Here is a 15,944-nt window from a genome sequence, read left to right on the forward strand (position 1 = left end):
TGCTTTCCAGTATTTAAGACTCACTATTCTAATGAGACTTCTCTTCCCCAAACCAAAATGGAACCCTGGCTTTGCCAAACAAGAGTAGTCTACTTTATGGCTCAATAAAAAGATTTGATTTATTTACAAATAATTCCTTCAGGATTCTCATGCATTGTTTTTTGCATTATACACTTTGGGTTGAGTTTTGTGACATATTTTGGCTGAGGTGAAGGAATTCTCTTTTCTCTTACCTCAGAGAATGAAACCTCAGAAGATTATCTTTTAAAAATTTATTTTATTGGTACATTTTAGATATACACAATGATTACCTTCATCATAGGGACTTTATAACTGTACATGTATATCTTGACTCTTTTTTCCTCATTCCCCTCCCCTCCTTTCAATCCCACTTCCCTTCCTTATTTACAAAAGATTTGTTTCCATTTTTTCCTTCTTCTCTGATTTTATAATAGATATTGTGAAATAGGAAGAAATTGTTCAAAAGGAAAAGGTACTAGGGAGGAGGGAAGGGGAAAGGAAGGAAGGGAAATGAGAAAACATCAGAAAAGATGTTTAACTATTTTAAATAAGGTGATTCCCACTTGAGCCCAATCATACTTAGTGATATTTATTACTGTGGAATATTTTATTGCATAAAATGATGCTTAAGGATGGCACTCACCCTTCCCTGGTGTATTTCCTCCATAGCAATGATCAACATCAATCATATTACATACTTTTCAGTTATTTTTTGTATGTCTAATCCCATCCGAATATGAACTTAAAGCAACGGGTTTCACCTGTTTTCTTAGGACTTTTAACAGTGCTCAGCAAATTATAGACACTTAGAAATTATTTGCTGAGTGAATATATGATGGTTAGGTTTCCAGAATGTGTTTTATAGACACTGTAAATTTCTTTATTAACTCACTGAAGAAAATTATGGTTTTTACTCTTGTTTTTTACTGTGAGAATGCTTAATACCACATGCTTCATAAGGTCCTTAGAATTATCCTTATTTTTATGAAATATGAACAAGAACACTTACTAGACTGATATGGAGTTGGAGTTGTCACTCAGGGACATATTATGGGGTGACATGGACTGGTACTGACTGAATAGGGGATGCTGGACGAGGGAGAGAAACTAACACCAAAGAATTTCTGTCAGTAATTTCTGACCATGCTAGCATGCTCTCTGAACAAAAACGTCCTTCTGTAAGGGTTTCTTTTGCATAGTAGATCCATTTGTCAATAATTGTGCTAGGCCAGGCACCTCCCAGGATGCAGTATCTCCACTTTTCTTTTTGCACATCTCACAGCTCCCACTTCACAGATGTTCACTGTTTTCTTGAGTGTTGATGACCCCATTTTGACACAGTAGAGTTGGTTTCCACCTTTGATGCACTGAGGGGGCAACAGGCAGATACAACTGGAAGTGGAGGCTGCAATGAGACATGGAGACAGTGCGGCATCACAGTACTGCAGGGCTTGGTTTTACTTAACCCATCCCCATGGTGGTGATCTCCTTGGTGACAGTGAATGAGAAAGGTGAATCAAAGGCAATGACCCAAAAGACACAACTGTGATTAGTAGGAGTGACCTGAATGCAAGACAGCAGAGTGCATCCTAAGCCAGTAGGATCTCAGAGCTGAGCTGCCTCTGACACCTTCCCGTCTCACTGCCTTTTGTCACTAGTCCTGTTAATCCATTTCCACAGTCTTCAGTCTGTCCTTTCTGGGGTTTTTTCTGGCACTACCTAAGTACACTGTAGTTATTATTTACAGGACATAAACTGGAAAATTACACAATATGCCAAGCACTTAATAATCTTTATTTCATTGAATCCACCCAGCAAACAATATGAAATATACTATTGTGCTAGTACTACAGATGATAAAACAGCTCAGAGAGGTTAGGCAATTTGCCCACGTTTGTTTAGCTCTTCTTGGAGATCTGTCTTTTTAGGCAGCAGTTCAAAGAGGTGATTCTCCTATGAGACCTGGTTTTGGAATCACCTAATCACTTCATAATTCATACAATTTGTATTTATGAAATATCTTTAAAATAATCATTTTGAGTGAGGTAAACTGACCAAGATCAAGCATGATAAATAAATTAGGTTAGAGAAATGTTCATTAGCTTATACAGTACATGTGTATGCTTTAGTCAGATTTCAGGGTCCTCCACAATTTGACCTTGACTTCTTTTTTTCTTTTTCTTTTTGGCACCAGGGATCAAACTCAGGACCTTGCACTTGTGAGGCAGAGGGCGGCACCACTGAGTTAAATCCCTGCCCCCCTCAATTTCTTTTTCCAACATTATTTAAATTTTTTTTTTACTTTCTCCATCCCATGTAGATTAATCCTCTCTCAGTTTTCCAAACAAGATTCCAAAGGTGTTAATGCTTTTGTCCTTTTACTATTTCATCACCTTCTTTTGCCAGACTAACATGTTTGTTTTAAGGCCTCTCCCCATATCAATTCTCTACAACTCTTTCCTTCATGAATCGTTTCATAACCACTTAACTCTCATGATCTTTTCTTTAACTCAAGTTTAATAGTATAATTTTCAGTATATATCTGATAGTTTTATGCTTTCTACTTACACATATTTTTTCTCTAAGAGAATTGTAAGTGCTTTGAGAACATTAACATTCATCCATCTCTATGACCTACTCAGCTAACAAGATGTTCATTTAATTCCTCTGGATCAGTTGATTAAAGATTTTGAATTTTGGGTACACAGATATAAGCATATAAGAATAAGGATTTCATGAATGTGGGATAATCAGTATAACCAAATTACTAGCATCAGCTTGCATGTCACTGATGATGTCATTAATGGTTAGCTTTTTATAAGCGGATGTTAATTTTTTCCTATGTTTTTCACATTATGGGACAAAACAGGAAAAGTTAGGGAGATACTCATATGTACCATATGCATAGACATCTTGCACTTAGTAGGAGATGAAAAAGCATGTGTTTTCTTCCTGTCTTTTCTCTAGAGAAGATTTTAGCTGTGGGAAGTCTTGTCCATTGTTGGAAGGGTTGGAGTTTTGAGAATACCAGGGAACTATCCCATTTTTGGTGAGGAAATCAATTCCCTGGCTTTTGGAAAGGCATAGTAACAATTCTCTTAGTATGATTGTAGTGTAAATGCTCTTTAATGCTCTTAGCCTGATTTTTAGACTACAAGCACCAAAAGGCCCTTCCCACCACTTCCGCTGACTAATTGTTCAACACTCAGTGCTCGTACTTCATGGTTATGGAACCTTTCCAGTTGAGAAGGTATTTCTCTCATACAGTTCTTATCACACAGTTCTTTACATTAAGGTGATTCACACAATTACTGTGAAGTGTTACTCCTCCAACTACTGTGAACAATTTGAAGGGTACAAAGAGTTTTTTTTGTCTTCAGCCTGCTCACCATTCCTTGTACAGAGATTTCTGCATATTGGATGCTAAATGGACTTTTCTCAATGAATTTCATCTTCCTGTTGGTTGGCTCTCTGGGGAAGGCATTCCTGTTCTAACTTTTGAAAAGTGAACTTCATGTTATTTTGAAGCTGAACTTTAAACTTTCTCTTATTTCATTTTAGAGAGAGAAGGAAAAGAGTAACAAAGAGCACAGTATAATCAAGAACACAGTTTAATCAAGGTGGCATTCAATTCAACTGAAAATCTCTAATATCCCAATTTGCTGTGAGTGGGTTGGTTATAAAATACAGTGCTAGCTTTCTCTGTCTTTGTAAATGCATTAGTCTGTACATTGATACTATTCTCTAGTGCCTCTCCAAACAGCATTCTTTGTGACATTGACTTGCTCCCCAGTTGAAGAATGCTAACAGAAACAGACTGTATCTTTAGGAAAAAAATGCTCTGAGTTTTCTGACTATATGCAGGAAACAAAATACTTTAAATTACTGAAATAAAGCTCTTAATAAGAAACATTAACATGTTGGTTTGGTTATCCCAAAATTTTCTTCTAATGTGAACAATATTAGTTAAGCATCTAAATATTTTAGTATTTTTTTTTGTTTGACACATTTAGATTCCTGGAGTCTGTGCGCTCTTAAGATGCATGTATAACAAAGGGGTAATAGTAAAGAAGATATTTTGATGAAATTGTTTGCTGCCAATTATTTTGCAGTGAGACAGATTTGAAAAGAATAGTTTGCAGGAAAAATAGCAAAACTGTAAAATTCCTTTTAATAGAAGTGTTTCTTGAATTTCTTTCCTCACGATAAATAAAGAAGAAAGAAAGCTGACTTTAAACATAACCCCAGATACTTGATCACTTTTTTATCCTACCTCCTGTCCAAGTTCTTTTTATTTTCTGTATGCATTTTGATTATAATATTTTTATACTACATTTCTCAGAGAAATGTTATATTTAAAAACAAAAATAAACTGCATAATAAATCAGCTCTTTTCTACCCAAATTATTCCATCTGAGAGAGCTTTCCATGCCTAATAGGGTTTGACCAAGTATCCACAAATGAGCAGTAGAGTTTTTATCAATAGGATAATTTCATTGTGATTAGAATTGAGCAATGTATACCTCATGCCTGGTATGTGGTCTGGTGGTAGAACTGCACTGATCAAATGTGGCATGAAAGTCAGTACCCCCAGATATTCACCTCTTGAGTTACTGCCATCAGATGGACCACTCATTGCACCACCATGCCTACCCTCTGTCATGGGTCAGGAAAGCTGAATCTTAATAATCACCCTTAAACAGATCAGGAAGGATCTAGGTTTGGGTAACAAGACCTCTCTTCTCCCTGGGACTGAGCTGAAGAGCTCCAGGGTAGAAAGTGGAAGAAGAGCAAAGGGGAACAATATGTTTTTAATCTTTTTTGTTGGAAACACAAGGTGGGTTTCACAAAGTTAGACGTAACAATTCAACCAGCTTCCATTATATATTCTATGCTCAGATTTAAGATAGATTCTTGAAAACATGTCTCAGGGGAAATCTGGTTGTATATTTCAGTTCTGTTAAATCCTAACCTGCAACCATTTTTGTCTATTACATGAAGCTCAGTTTTGAGTATTTCAGGGTCAGATTTCATCTCAGAGCAAATGTACTGCTGTGAGTTCCTGCTTCCAGGCAATTCACAAAAGTAATGCCAATTGTAACACACTTATGAACAATGGAAATGTAATGCCACCTAAGTATTAAATTGCTAAAGATATAAAGAAGTGACAGTTCCAAGGCATGGTGAGGGTACGAGGGGTAGTCTCTATTATACGTTACAGAGTGCAATATAACATGGTAAAAATATTTCTGGAAGATAAGTTGATGCATTGTGTCAGTAAAAAATTTATACTTAAAGTAATAATTACCTAAAAATCCCATTTTCCAAGCTATATCCTAAGGAAATAATGTTAATTATAGATCTATATGTGATATACTTATCTATCACAGCAGTGTTTATAATAGTGAAATAATGGAAAATTCACAGAATGTCCCTACAGGTTTTGCAGACATTGAATACTATGTGGCAAAATATATGATGACATGGAAATAGTTTCATGATATATTAAATGAAAAACATCAATTTACAAAATAACACATATAATTCCATCTCATATTTAAAAATTTATATTATATGTAGAGTCGCTCTTGAGATGTATGAGGCCTCAGGGAAAGTTTTGTGAGGGTGACTATCTGTGTAAATATTTAGTCATCCAAATTAGAGTGTCAGCACTATACTGGCTGGTTAATCTCAAGAAATCTGGAGGAAGAAAACTCTGCTGGACTTTTGGAGCAATCTGCTAACTGGACTGCCCTTTGGTAGTGAGTGTCTACCTCTTGGCCAGAAAGTTCCCCATATCCACGAGGCCCAGAGCTTTTGGGGCATCTGGTTGACTCTATGCATGGTGGTGAAGGGAAGCAACAGAGATTTGGAGAATGTTCTACAAGGGGGAAAAATAGGGTCCAGGGCATTTTCTTGAAAAACACTTCCAGCTCTGGATGGTTCCAGATATTGGAAGAGGCCTTAAAGAGAGTTCAGGAAGATGCTTCTTGTAATCATACCCTTGTGAAACTCAATCCCACCTGGACAGTATTGTTGGTCTAATGAGTCTCAATCACCAGAGGAAAAACTGACAATACTAAAGAAGTCCTCTAAAGCTGGCTACAGGAAGGACTGCCTGAAGCATGAAGTCAGGACAAGTGCTCTTCCTACTGGGGCCTAAGGTAACACTGATGACATGTGGACAGAAAAGGACTGGAAAGATAATCGCCGTATTAAGGTAATTATTTCTAATAGTGGGTAGTTATAGTTTCTCTTTTCTGTTTAAATCATTTAACTGTTATTGTACAATTTAAAGAAAATTTTTAAAGGAAAGCTTACTTTAGTAAAGATGAAGAATAAATGTGGAGAAGAAACACCATACCATAGGAGATAATTTTTTTTTCTGTTCTGGGGATCAAACTCAGGACTTTGCACTTGTGAGGCAGGCAGCAGCACCACTGAGCTAAATCCCCGGCCCCAGTATGAGATAAATTTTGAGTGAGAGCATTTCTGGTATATGGTCAACACTGTGGCTTACCTGAACATTTTTCCCAGTCATAGCAGGTGTCATAGCCACAGGATTCTTGCTTTGTGCTATTGGATGCAAGTTTTGTCCTTTCAAGACCCCATTCTAACTGTACACCTTCTTGGCAGGAACCAATATGGAGAAAATGGAGATGTTGACTATTTAAACACTTCTTGGCCAAAAACATACAAGCGGATGAAGTAATGTAATGATTCGAGTCCGTATCAAATACACAGAGATCTTCTGAATAATGACTGCCCAGAAAAGGAAAACAAATACACATTAAGACCAATTGGCATGTAGCAATTTAGTATTTTAACTTACCACCCAGTTTTCTTCTCCAATTCCCTTCAATTTCTCTCTTATTTCCAACAAATTCTCTGTCCTTCATTCAACTTTCATGCTTCTTGAAATTCATTTTTCAAAAATTTCATCTTAATCTTATTTCCAATTGACTTGAAATTGAAGTCTGAAGAATTCAGTTACCAAGATCTTCCAATCAACTTCCTTTCTAGTATTATTTTCTCATTGTACAAAATTCGTCTTCATTATCTGACAGTCACATTATCATTTTCTAAGCTGATAAGATTACTTTTCTTTTGCTGCTACCCCAGTCTTTCTCAATCAGCACTGCGTTGTTTTCCTTCTCTGCCTATCTGTGTCTGGCTAGGTTTCCAGCTACACTTTGAAGCTCACCCAGACCAACACAGCCCATCATCATCTTTATCTCCTCTGATCTCTGAAATTGCTTCTTAGCTGTCATGCTAATTTAGAACATGTCCTGTAGTCTGTATCATTATATAGCTTTTCAGATGCATTTGCACTATAGCTTCTCTCTTGCTGAGAGGACAAGATCCCCTTGATTAATCTAAATATGACTTTCTTCTCCGATGTCAACTTTAGAGTTGACAGTTAGTGCTCTGGTATATAAAACTGTTTCCAGGAACCAAAGTCCATGACTAAGAATAAAAGTCTATTTTCTCTGTTCAGAAAATGTTAGCTGTGGGCTTAGCCACTCCTATAAACATTTTTGACTCCACATAAACAGAGGTATACAGAAAGAGGCTGAAGAGATAGTACAGAGCTGAAATAGGGGAGCAGCCAGTATTCTCAAGATTTGCTATTGCACAGCTAAAAAAGAACCTTCTTTGATCCATACACAATATGAATGCTGTTAGTGATCGCTGGAGGGCTGTCTGCTAGTGAGGGGACTCCAGCAGCAAGGAACTACATTGTGATGGAAATTGAAGTGAGTAGATGAAATTATACAGAAAAGGATCCTATTGTACTCTCCAAAAAATAATATCTGAGTCCCTACAAACATTTGTTCACCTGTAGTACACAGAAATCTGAGAGCCAATCACTGTTAGAAGTGAAATATTCACAAGTGTGCATGGTTGGATTTCTACCCCCAACATCCGTTCCTTCACCTCCTCAGTGACTGAAGTGTAATTTTGTTCAGAATAGCTATGCATCCAAAGTATTTCATTCTTAGCCTCCCTTGCAGATCTGTGTGGCCATGTGAATATGGAAGAAAGTGGTGAGTCTTCCAGAAAAATTTAAAAGAAAGAATATGCCCTATTTTTGGTCTTTCTGCCTTCCAGCTCCATCCAGCAAAGCAGTCTTAGGCCATGAAAAAACTTTGAGGATGGCAAGACAGAGGTGGAAGGAGCTTCAGTCTTATCAGCAATGAGAGAATCACTAGGCTCGCCCTCAACCACTCACCTCAGTATTTATCTCGCATGAGAGAAAATTTTGTCTTAAGTGAACACTGCTTTGGTTTTGTTTTAGATTCAGTTGAAACTAACCATTAAATTAACAGACATTGTTAACATTCTTGAGTTTGTTTGGAAAAGAAGTTATACCAACAAAGAGGAAAGAGCTAACACATGAAAGTCACATAGAGACGTAGAAGTTTTCTTTTCTGTGCTTCCTATCCCCACATGAAAGAACCAAATGCAAAGTGTGTGCGTGTGTGGGTGCGTGTGTGTGTGTGTGTGTGTGTGTGTGTGTGTGAAGCTGACGCTTGCACCATTTCCATTTTCTTTTTTCCAAGCTATTGGAGTTACAACCTTTCCATATATATAGGAAAGGAAAGGAAGACTTTGGTAAAGTCGAGTTTGTAGTCTTTAAGTGGACAAAAATAAGCCTTTAAAACCAAAATAAAACAAAAACCTTTCAAACGTGGGGATCCAGGCTGACAGATAATTTGTGAAATATTGCTACTAAATAATGTGCCTAAGAGGATCATTTACTTGACAGTCAATATGCCTCATGGTTTTTCTTTAAGAAGCTGAGCTTTTCCATTAGGCTCCTTATACTAGACTAGTTCCCCCAATTTGCAAAAGCAGTCCAAGGAGTATCTCTTACCTACAGTCTTCTGGAGACAGACAAATGCATTCTGATCCTGATTGTTTTTGTCCTGGTTGACAAGGGCCTTTTAATTTTGTCAGTATATCTGAAACGAAATAAAAGGCAAGCACAGTACACAGCATGGATTTCTAGAGATAAGCTAGAATTTAGGAGAAGAGATAGTCGCCAAAGATTTTCATTTATATCCTGGAGTTAGAACATTCATTTTGGCTTCTCCAAATATGTTTTCAGGAAATTTTCCACTTGAAATGTCCTTTCTAGATCACACACATTGCCATTTTCCAGCCTAAAATTGTTAAGTTCAGAACTAAAGAAAAGAAAATTGGTGAAATGATTGTTCATTTTTTCTAAACATTTATTGAACATATAGTTTTCCCAGCACTCCTCTAGGTTTTGGGAACAATGGATGGAGCAAAATCCTGATTCTGTGCTTACAGAGTTTATAGTCTTGCGTGGGCAGACAGCCTGATTAAACAAACACATGAATACATCTAGAATTCCTGCCATTTTTAGTGCCATTAAAGAGAAAGCATATAATCAAGAAAAATGGTATATCCTAAAAGCTTAGGCTTGATAAAATGGGGGAAAAGAGAGAGATTGTCTGAGGCAGAGGGAACATCAGGTATGAGAGTGTTCAAAAGGGAGTAGCACGTGACTTTCCTGGAACTGAGAGAAAGCTAGCCTGGTTAACATGCAGAAAAATGAAGCATGTAGCAGGATGTGGTCTGAGAGCTAAGTATGTGGTGGGCTGTGCATGATTTGATAGGGCTTTTTCCCGTCCATTTCCTAAGCAGAGTAGGTGTCCTATGGGTTTAGGCAGCGCCCAATGTGATAAAATCAGGTCTTGAATTTGAAAAGGAAATGAATTCTGGTTTCTGAACAGGGCATAGATTTGCATAGATTTCCCATAGAGGCATAGGAATTAAGAGAGATGTGGCAAATGATCTATGGGGTTATGATAGTAATTCAGGTGAAAGAGTTGGAGATTTGGATCAAGGTGCAAAAGTGGAAGTAGAAAAAAGTGAATACACTTGAGAAATATATAATAGGTTCAAACAAATGTATTACATATTTTGGTGAATTATGAGGATGATCAGGTATGATTAATGTTTCTGGTTGGCATAAGAGAAAATACTAGAAGATGCTTAGTTTTAGGGAGGGTAGTTCTCCATACTTGTTAAATTTATGGTATCTTTAAGACACCAAAGCAAAATAAATATAGAGGAATTTTTATATGTATATTTAAATTTCATTTGAGAAGTCTGTGGTAAAAATTTAAATTTATTAGTCTGTGAGGGAGTCAGTGAGGCTATAAATGTGAGTAGGATTCCCTAGCAGGAGAGTGAAGCAAGAAGTGAAGGGCCAGATCTGAACTTCAAGAAATTCCAGTGTTTAATGTCCTAGTGTGGGCAGCAGCTCACTCCAAACAGAGGGCAACAGCCGGAGAGGTAGCAGTGATTTCCTGAGGGTAATGACTTGAAAATTAGATTTTCTTGCAAGAAGAATCAACCGGAAAATGCAACACTTAAATGTAGTTATTCATCCCTGTATAATGTGCTATGTGTTAGAATATTCTAACACTTAGAATATTATGGTGAGGAAGGAAGGAAGAAAGGAATGAAGGAAAGAAGGAAAGGATGGAGGAAGGAGACACCAAGGAAAAGAAGGAGGATAGGGAAGTGGTAAGGGGGTGTATATTGAGGAAAAGAGAAAATAGCAGTGGTCTCTTTTTCATGAATCTATAGAATAATAGGAAAACAGATATTAATCAAATAATGTAATAATGGATTTTAATGAAAGGCTGAGACAAGTCTTTTAGGACTGGGAACATGGTTTCAGAAGATCATATACCAAAAAGACCCCTACTGGGAAAAGTAAGGAAAGATCAATAAAGAAATGATGCTTGAATTCAGATGAGAAATTGAATAATGAGCATGTGAGGGAAAGAAATTAAATAAAGAGGGAATGCACTTGGGGTATATTACATGTAAAGAGAAGCTTTAGTTATCTTTGTTTACAATGAGACCAACCCAAAGGGCCTTTAGTCTGGGGAGGTAGGACCCAGAGCTAACTTCCCCAGCATGTTGGATCAAACACACTGCATCACTCTGGATCTGACTACACAGGCTCAGGATGGCCTTTGTGAGCAACTTAATTGTCAGGGGAGGAAATAAGCAGCCATATGTAGATATTTTCACAAATCACATGGCAGAATGGGAGACTCAGATCATAGCTTCTTTTCTTTGTGTAAAGGTATAAAAGAAGGTTTAATGAAGAAGGAAGAGGGCTTTGTTAGAGTAAACAATAAAGATTCTAAAAATACATAGATTGTCTTCATTGCTGTTATTTCCATTGCCTACTCTTAGCCTCTGTTAGGACTCTCATTCTGTCTGGTGAAGTTCGGCCTAGAACCTTCACAATGTGGAGACTTGTAGTTCTGGTAAGTCTGCTAAGATTTACGCTGACATGGGATTAGTTTTCCTTGGTATCTTAGACAGTTAAGTTTCTTTTCCCTTTGTAAATAAATCCAAACCTAAGTCAGGGAGAAGCCCCAAACTATGCATTGTTTCTACAGAGAATGAGCTTTCAAGTGGCACAGAGCACTGTTGTGTAGCTACTGGCTTGAAATAGTGATCACATGCAATGGTTCTTTGGTCTCCCCAAAACCTCAGGCTGAAGCTGTTCTGGTACTGAGTTACCCACAGTGGGCAGCCCAAGGCAACCTGGAAATAAGAACGTTCTTTAATCTTTGAAGTGAGGAGAGCAAGAGGATTTTCTGAGGTGCTGTTGCGTTGTCAACAGTTCTTAAGGACTAAAGTGGAAGAAAGTGGCACAGCATCTCACTTCATCATGGGCAGAAAATTTTCACATTGAAAGAATTAAAAGTGTTTCCTTGGCCAACTAGTCTCTTTACCTCACCATGGCCAATTTTTGTGGATGATTGTCTTTTACTTTGTCTCCTCTCGTTGGTCTTTATGTCAGTAATGTTGGAGAGAAAGTATATGAGATAGGATATTTAGTTGAAGTGTAGGATGGTTTATATTGGGTTATAATTTCCCTTTCTTATCCAAGGACAGAGCCTTACATGTGGGTGGTGAGTGTGTGTGTGTGTGTGTATGTGTGTGTGTTTATGTGGATTCATAAACACTCTCAATAAGAAGATACTACCTATGGTGTCTAGAGGGTCCTAACCTTCCGAAACCTACAATTTCTAAACACATACAGAGCTCTGACATTTATATTATGTATCATTTGATATTATTATCAAGAGACTCATGGATCCAAGGTATCATTATTAAACCGAAGTTCTTACCACTTCCCATGAGAACTCTTTCTCAATAGTTCTACTTAAAGTTATTCTAAAGACTAACATTTTCCCAGCCTTCACACATTATGAAATCTCAGGGATGAAGAAAGAAGCAGGATGGCAAAGAGTTTAGGGAATTAGCAGAGCTGTTGCTTAGCTCCTGTTTGATCCTGACTGTTCAACCTTGTGTCAAGTTAGCCTCTCTGTGCCTCTGGTTTTTCTATATGCAAAATGAGCTTAATCGTATGTGGCCTCAGATACCCTCTCAAGGTTTCTCTTTAAAAATGAGATATTATTTGAACAAGTATGTTGGAGATTTTGGAAGATATTGATTAACAGATACTCTCTCCACCACAATCAAATGTCCTGCCAGCTGCCTGTCTCACACTGATCTTTCACAGCATATGGGCTATTCTCGTTTAAAGCTCCACCCTATATCCTTGCACCAGTAGACTGTTTGCTGAGGGTGAGGTATCCTTGTTTACAAATCTATTTATGCCAGTTATAGTTGTTATTGTATAAGTTGATTCAGTACCTAAGCTGACAAAATAAGAGAAAAAATGCCGCTTTAAAAATAAAAACTAAGATGAAACTTTGATCAATTAATTAAAAATGGTTTTAAAAATTGGTTTAGAATTAGTTGTTGATCAAACCAATGAAAAGACTTAGGTAGAAAAATATATGAAAACTCTACCTTGTCCTCTATTATATTTGTTTAAAAATATTTGTAACTTTTCTTTTCAAAAATAGTGTTTCTCTGGAAGCAGTAGGAGTGCAAATTTGAAGTCAGCCTGGGCAATTTAGTAAGACCCTGTCTCAAGATAAAAAATAAGAAGGGCTGGGGATGTTGGCCAGGGGTAGTCACTGGGTTTTGTCTCCGGACCCCAAAAAACAAACAAGAAAAAACAAAAACACAAACAGAAGAATACAATATTTCTCAACTCTAAGTGCATAACGGAATTATATAGGAGAGTTTTTCTTATTTTGTTTATTTTAGTTAAAAACTTTAAATCTACACATAAAAATTGTACATATTTTGGGGTACCATGTAATCTTTATATATTGTATAATGTTCAAATCAGAGTGCATAAATCTGTCTTTTCAAAAATGTATTATTTATTTGTAATTAAAATATTCAAAATCTTTTCTAGCTAGTAGAGTTTTTAAACAACTATCAAACTCTGAGCTCTTTTCAGCTCACTGACTCCAGAGTTTGAAGGACAGGGCTCAGACAAGTATTTAGTTCACCATCTAAATCACTAGTAACCCATATTTTAGAGAAGCTACAACAAGGAAAAACAGATGATGAATTGAGCTTGTTTTATTCAGAGAACATCTGAAATTTTCTGCTTTAGGTAATAATAAAATGCCTCATTATATGTTTACTACATTTTATGGCTTTCCACTTGAACCAAGAATTTCTGATCTTATTAAAGGAGAAATCTTGTACTCCTAAATATTAGAGTTTTATAGTGGAAAAGAAAACTGAAGTCACCCTTTAAAATTTGAGGCCATTATTTGCGGCCTGACTTTATTATCTTCACAGAATAGAATATAGCCTGATAGTCCAGTGGATTCTTCTGCTTTCTCCCTCATAATTGCAGCTAAGAAACAAGATCTCTTTAGAAGATTGGTATACTACCAATTTCAGGGAACCCAATTTTACTAGAATCTCAAATCCTGAGCTGTCACTCACCTTTTTCACAGGTAAGTGATTCTGAAATGGGTGGTGTCCAGGAATTCCCCTTGCATGTGTACCTGGATGGGCCAGCAACCATAAAGCCTTTGGGGCAAGTCAGTTCAATGGATTCACCAATTCTGTATACTCTCTGAAAGGAGGAGAGCGTCAGCATTTCTGGTATAACTGGCTTGAGGCATGCCATTTCTGCATGGGGAGCAACATTTGAGATGTGTTAGTGAAGCAGGACACTCAACAAGCCCAGGCAGATTAAATGTTACCCAAGAGGTGACCTGAATGGGATTCACTGTATTTGTTCAGCTTTGACACCTCCTTCTAATTCAGAAGCCTCAGGGATAAGGATCCTCTGCTTCACCTTAGAGAGTCCTCCATTGACACCACCCTTCAGTTCTCTTATCTGATGTTCCTTTCCTAAGGAACTGGCTTCAGATTTAACTTCTCTAATGTCATTGGGACCTTTTTCTTCCATGAAATAATTTCCTTTCTTCCTCTACCTTTTGGGCTCTTCCAAAAGCAAATTACCACAGTGTGAGTGATACCAAGACAGGATGTTCTAATTGACCCTGGATTCTATTCTGCTTCAAGGTTCCCCATAGTAAGGTTTTGAAATCCCAATTTAAGCCTTGTTTGCATCTCCAAGTTTTATGTACTGTGGCAAGGATCCACACAGGGCCTTCATGCTTATTCATTGATTCTCAGCAGAGGATGTAAAGGTGCTCCAAGGACTAGTGATCTGGAGAAAACTAAGTTTCACATAAAATCCTATTTCTGATATATAAAGAGTCTAAGTGCAATCTTCTTGGGTCTCATCAATTTGTACACCAGGGAAAGCAGATGTCTGTGGTTAGACAGAGTTTGCAGGCTTCCTGGATTTCTTCCTAACAGCATGGTTTGCAGTGCTATGTGTCTGAGGCTAATGGGCAGGAGCAGGAGAACTGAAATATGATGTTTTAAATCTAATTTTAGCAAACAAGCTCCATTTACTGCTTCACTAAATCTTTTCACCATAGTTACTAAAAAACAGTAAAATGTACTGATCTGAGTGTGGGTGTGATTTTGCCCCAATTATGTGGGGCACATTCATTCTGCAGAGCAGTTACACTTAATGTTTTCCCAGTTCTCACGCTGGCATTCCATGTCTCCTCGCCTCCAGGTCCTGTCTGGTAAGCAAATGAAGTACTGGTACCCAACAGGTTTGAATCCAGTTAGGCATGAAATTTCAACTTCTTCCCCAACCGAGTATAGTTTCTTTTCATTCTAGAATTGAAACAGAAAACTGGAAAATTATTAATCATATAAATAATCATCTCTAAACATCTCAGGATCATTCTGGATTCTGCCCATTCTGTCAGAACCCTCAGTACAGAGTCTTCTCAAATTCTACTCTATACTTCCTCAAAGCTCTCTCCACTGTCTTTGTTCAGTGGATTTATTATCTTTTACCAGGACAACCTTCTAACTGGTTGCTATTTGAATCAATTTTTCCATTTTGCTGCTCTAAATTGATTATAATTTTTTAACTTAAAACTTGCTTCTCACATCTACTCTGTTAGATTAAAAAAGCTATATACTCAGCTTATTGTGTCTATGAATGTAATAATGTGTCCTACACATACATTAAACAGATGCAGTTGTTACTGTGACTGATTGACTACAGCTCATTTAAAAATAATACTCAATTCCTAATAATCCATTGGTCATCATATATTTTCCCAGTTAATGACTAAAGTACTATTGTCACTTCGGGAGTTTAATAAAATTTTCAAGATAAAAATGGGCCATACATTTCACAGTTTGGAATATTAGCTTTAGTCTACTTTACCATCCTCACTTGCTGCCATTTCTTCTCATAAGCCTACATTTTAGTGGAACACAGCCATTTATCATTCTCTGAACATCATATTCTCTTTCAGTGTCTCTTATGTCTTCACTCTTATGTCTTATATCCTCAACACCTTCTCTTTTCCTTTCTCTCAAGATGTAGCTCAAACAGAACATCTTCTGTGAAAATATCCATGACTTTTCCAGCTTTACTG

General features: G+C 37.1%; 1 protein-coding gene across 2 annotated transcripts in view; it reads right to left on the reverse strand.

Annotated features, from left to right (window-relative positions):
• Positions 1-257: 257 nt before the first annotated feature.
• Positions 258-15,944, reverse strand: part of C6 (complement C6) — a 66,911-nt gene continuing 51,224 nt past the window's right edge. For both annotated transcript variants that reach the window (XM_004848576.3, XM_004848577.4), the window contains exons 14-18: positions 15,033-15,165; positions 13,906-14,094; positions 8,900-8,987; positions 6,542-6,783; positions 258-1,426 (exon numbers count right to left, since the gene is read on the reverse strand). In XM_004848576.3, coding sequence (XP_004848633.1) covers positions 1,245-1,426; positions 6,542-6,783; positions 8,900-8,987; positions 13,906-14,094; positions 15,033-15,165 — 834 coding nt within the window. In that variant the 3' untranslated portion in view covers positions 258-1,244. The remainder of the gene's footprint in view (positions 1,427-6,541; positions 6,784-8,899; positions 8,988-13,905; positions 14,095-15,032; positions 15,166-15,944) is intronic.

The sequence above is a fragment of the Heterocephalus glaber genome, unplaced genomic scaffold, assembly GCF_053883595.1.
Source record: "Heterocephalus glaber isolate CG9 unplaced genomic scaffold, H.glaber_assembly_v1.0 deba00001538, whole genome shotgun sequence".
Taxonomy (NCBI): Eukaryota; Metazoa; Chordata; class Mammalia; order Rodentia; family Bathyergidae; genus Heterocephalus; species Heterocephalus glaber.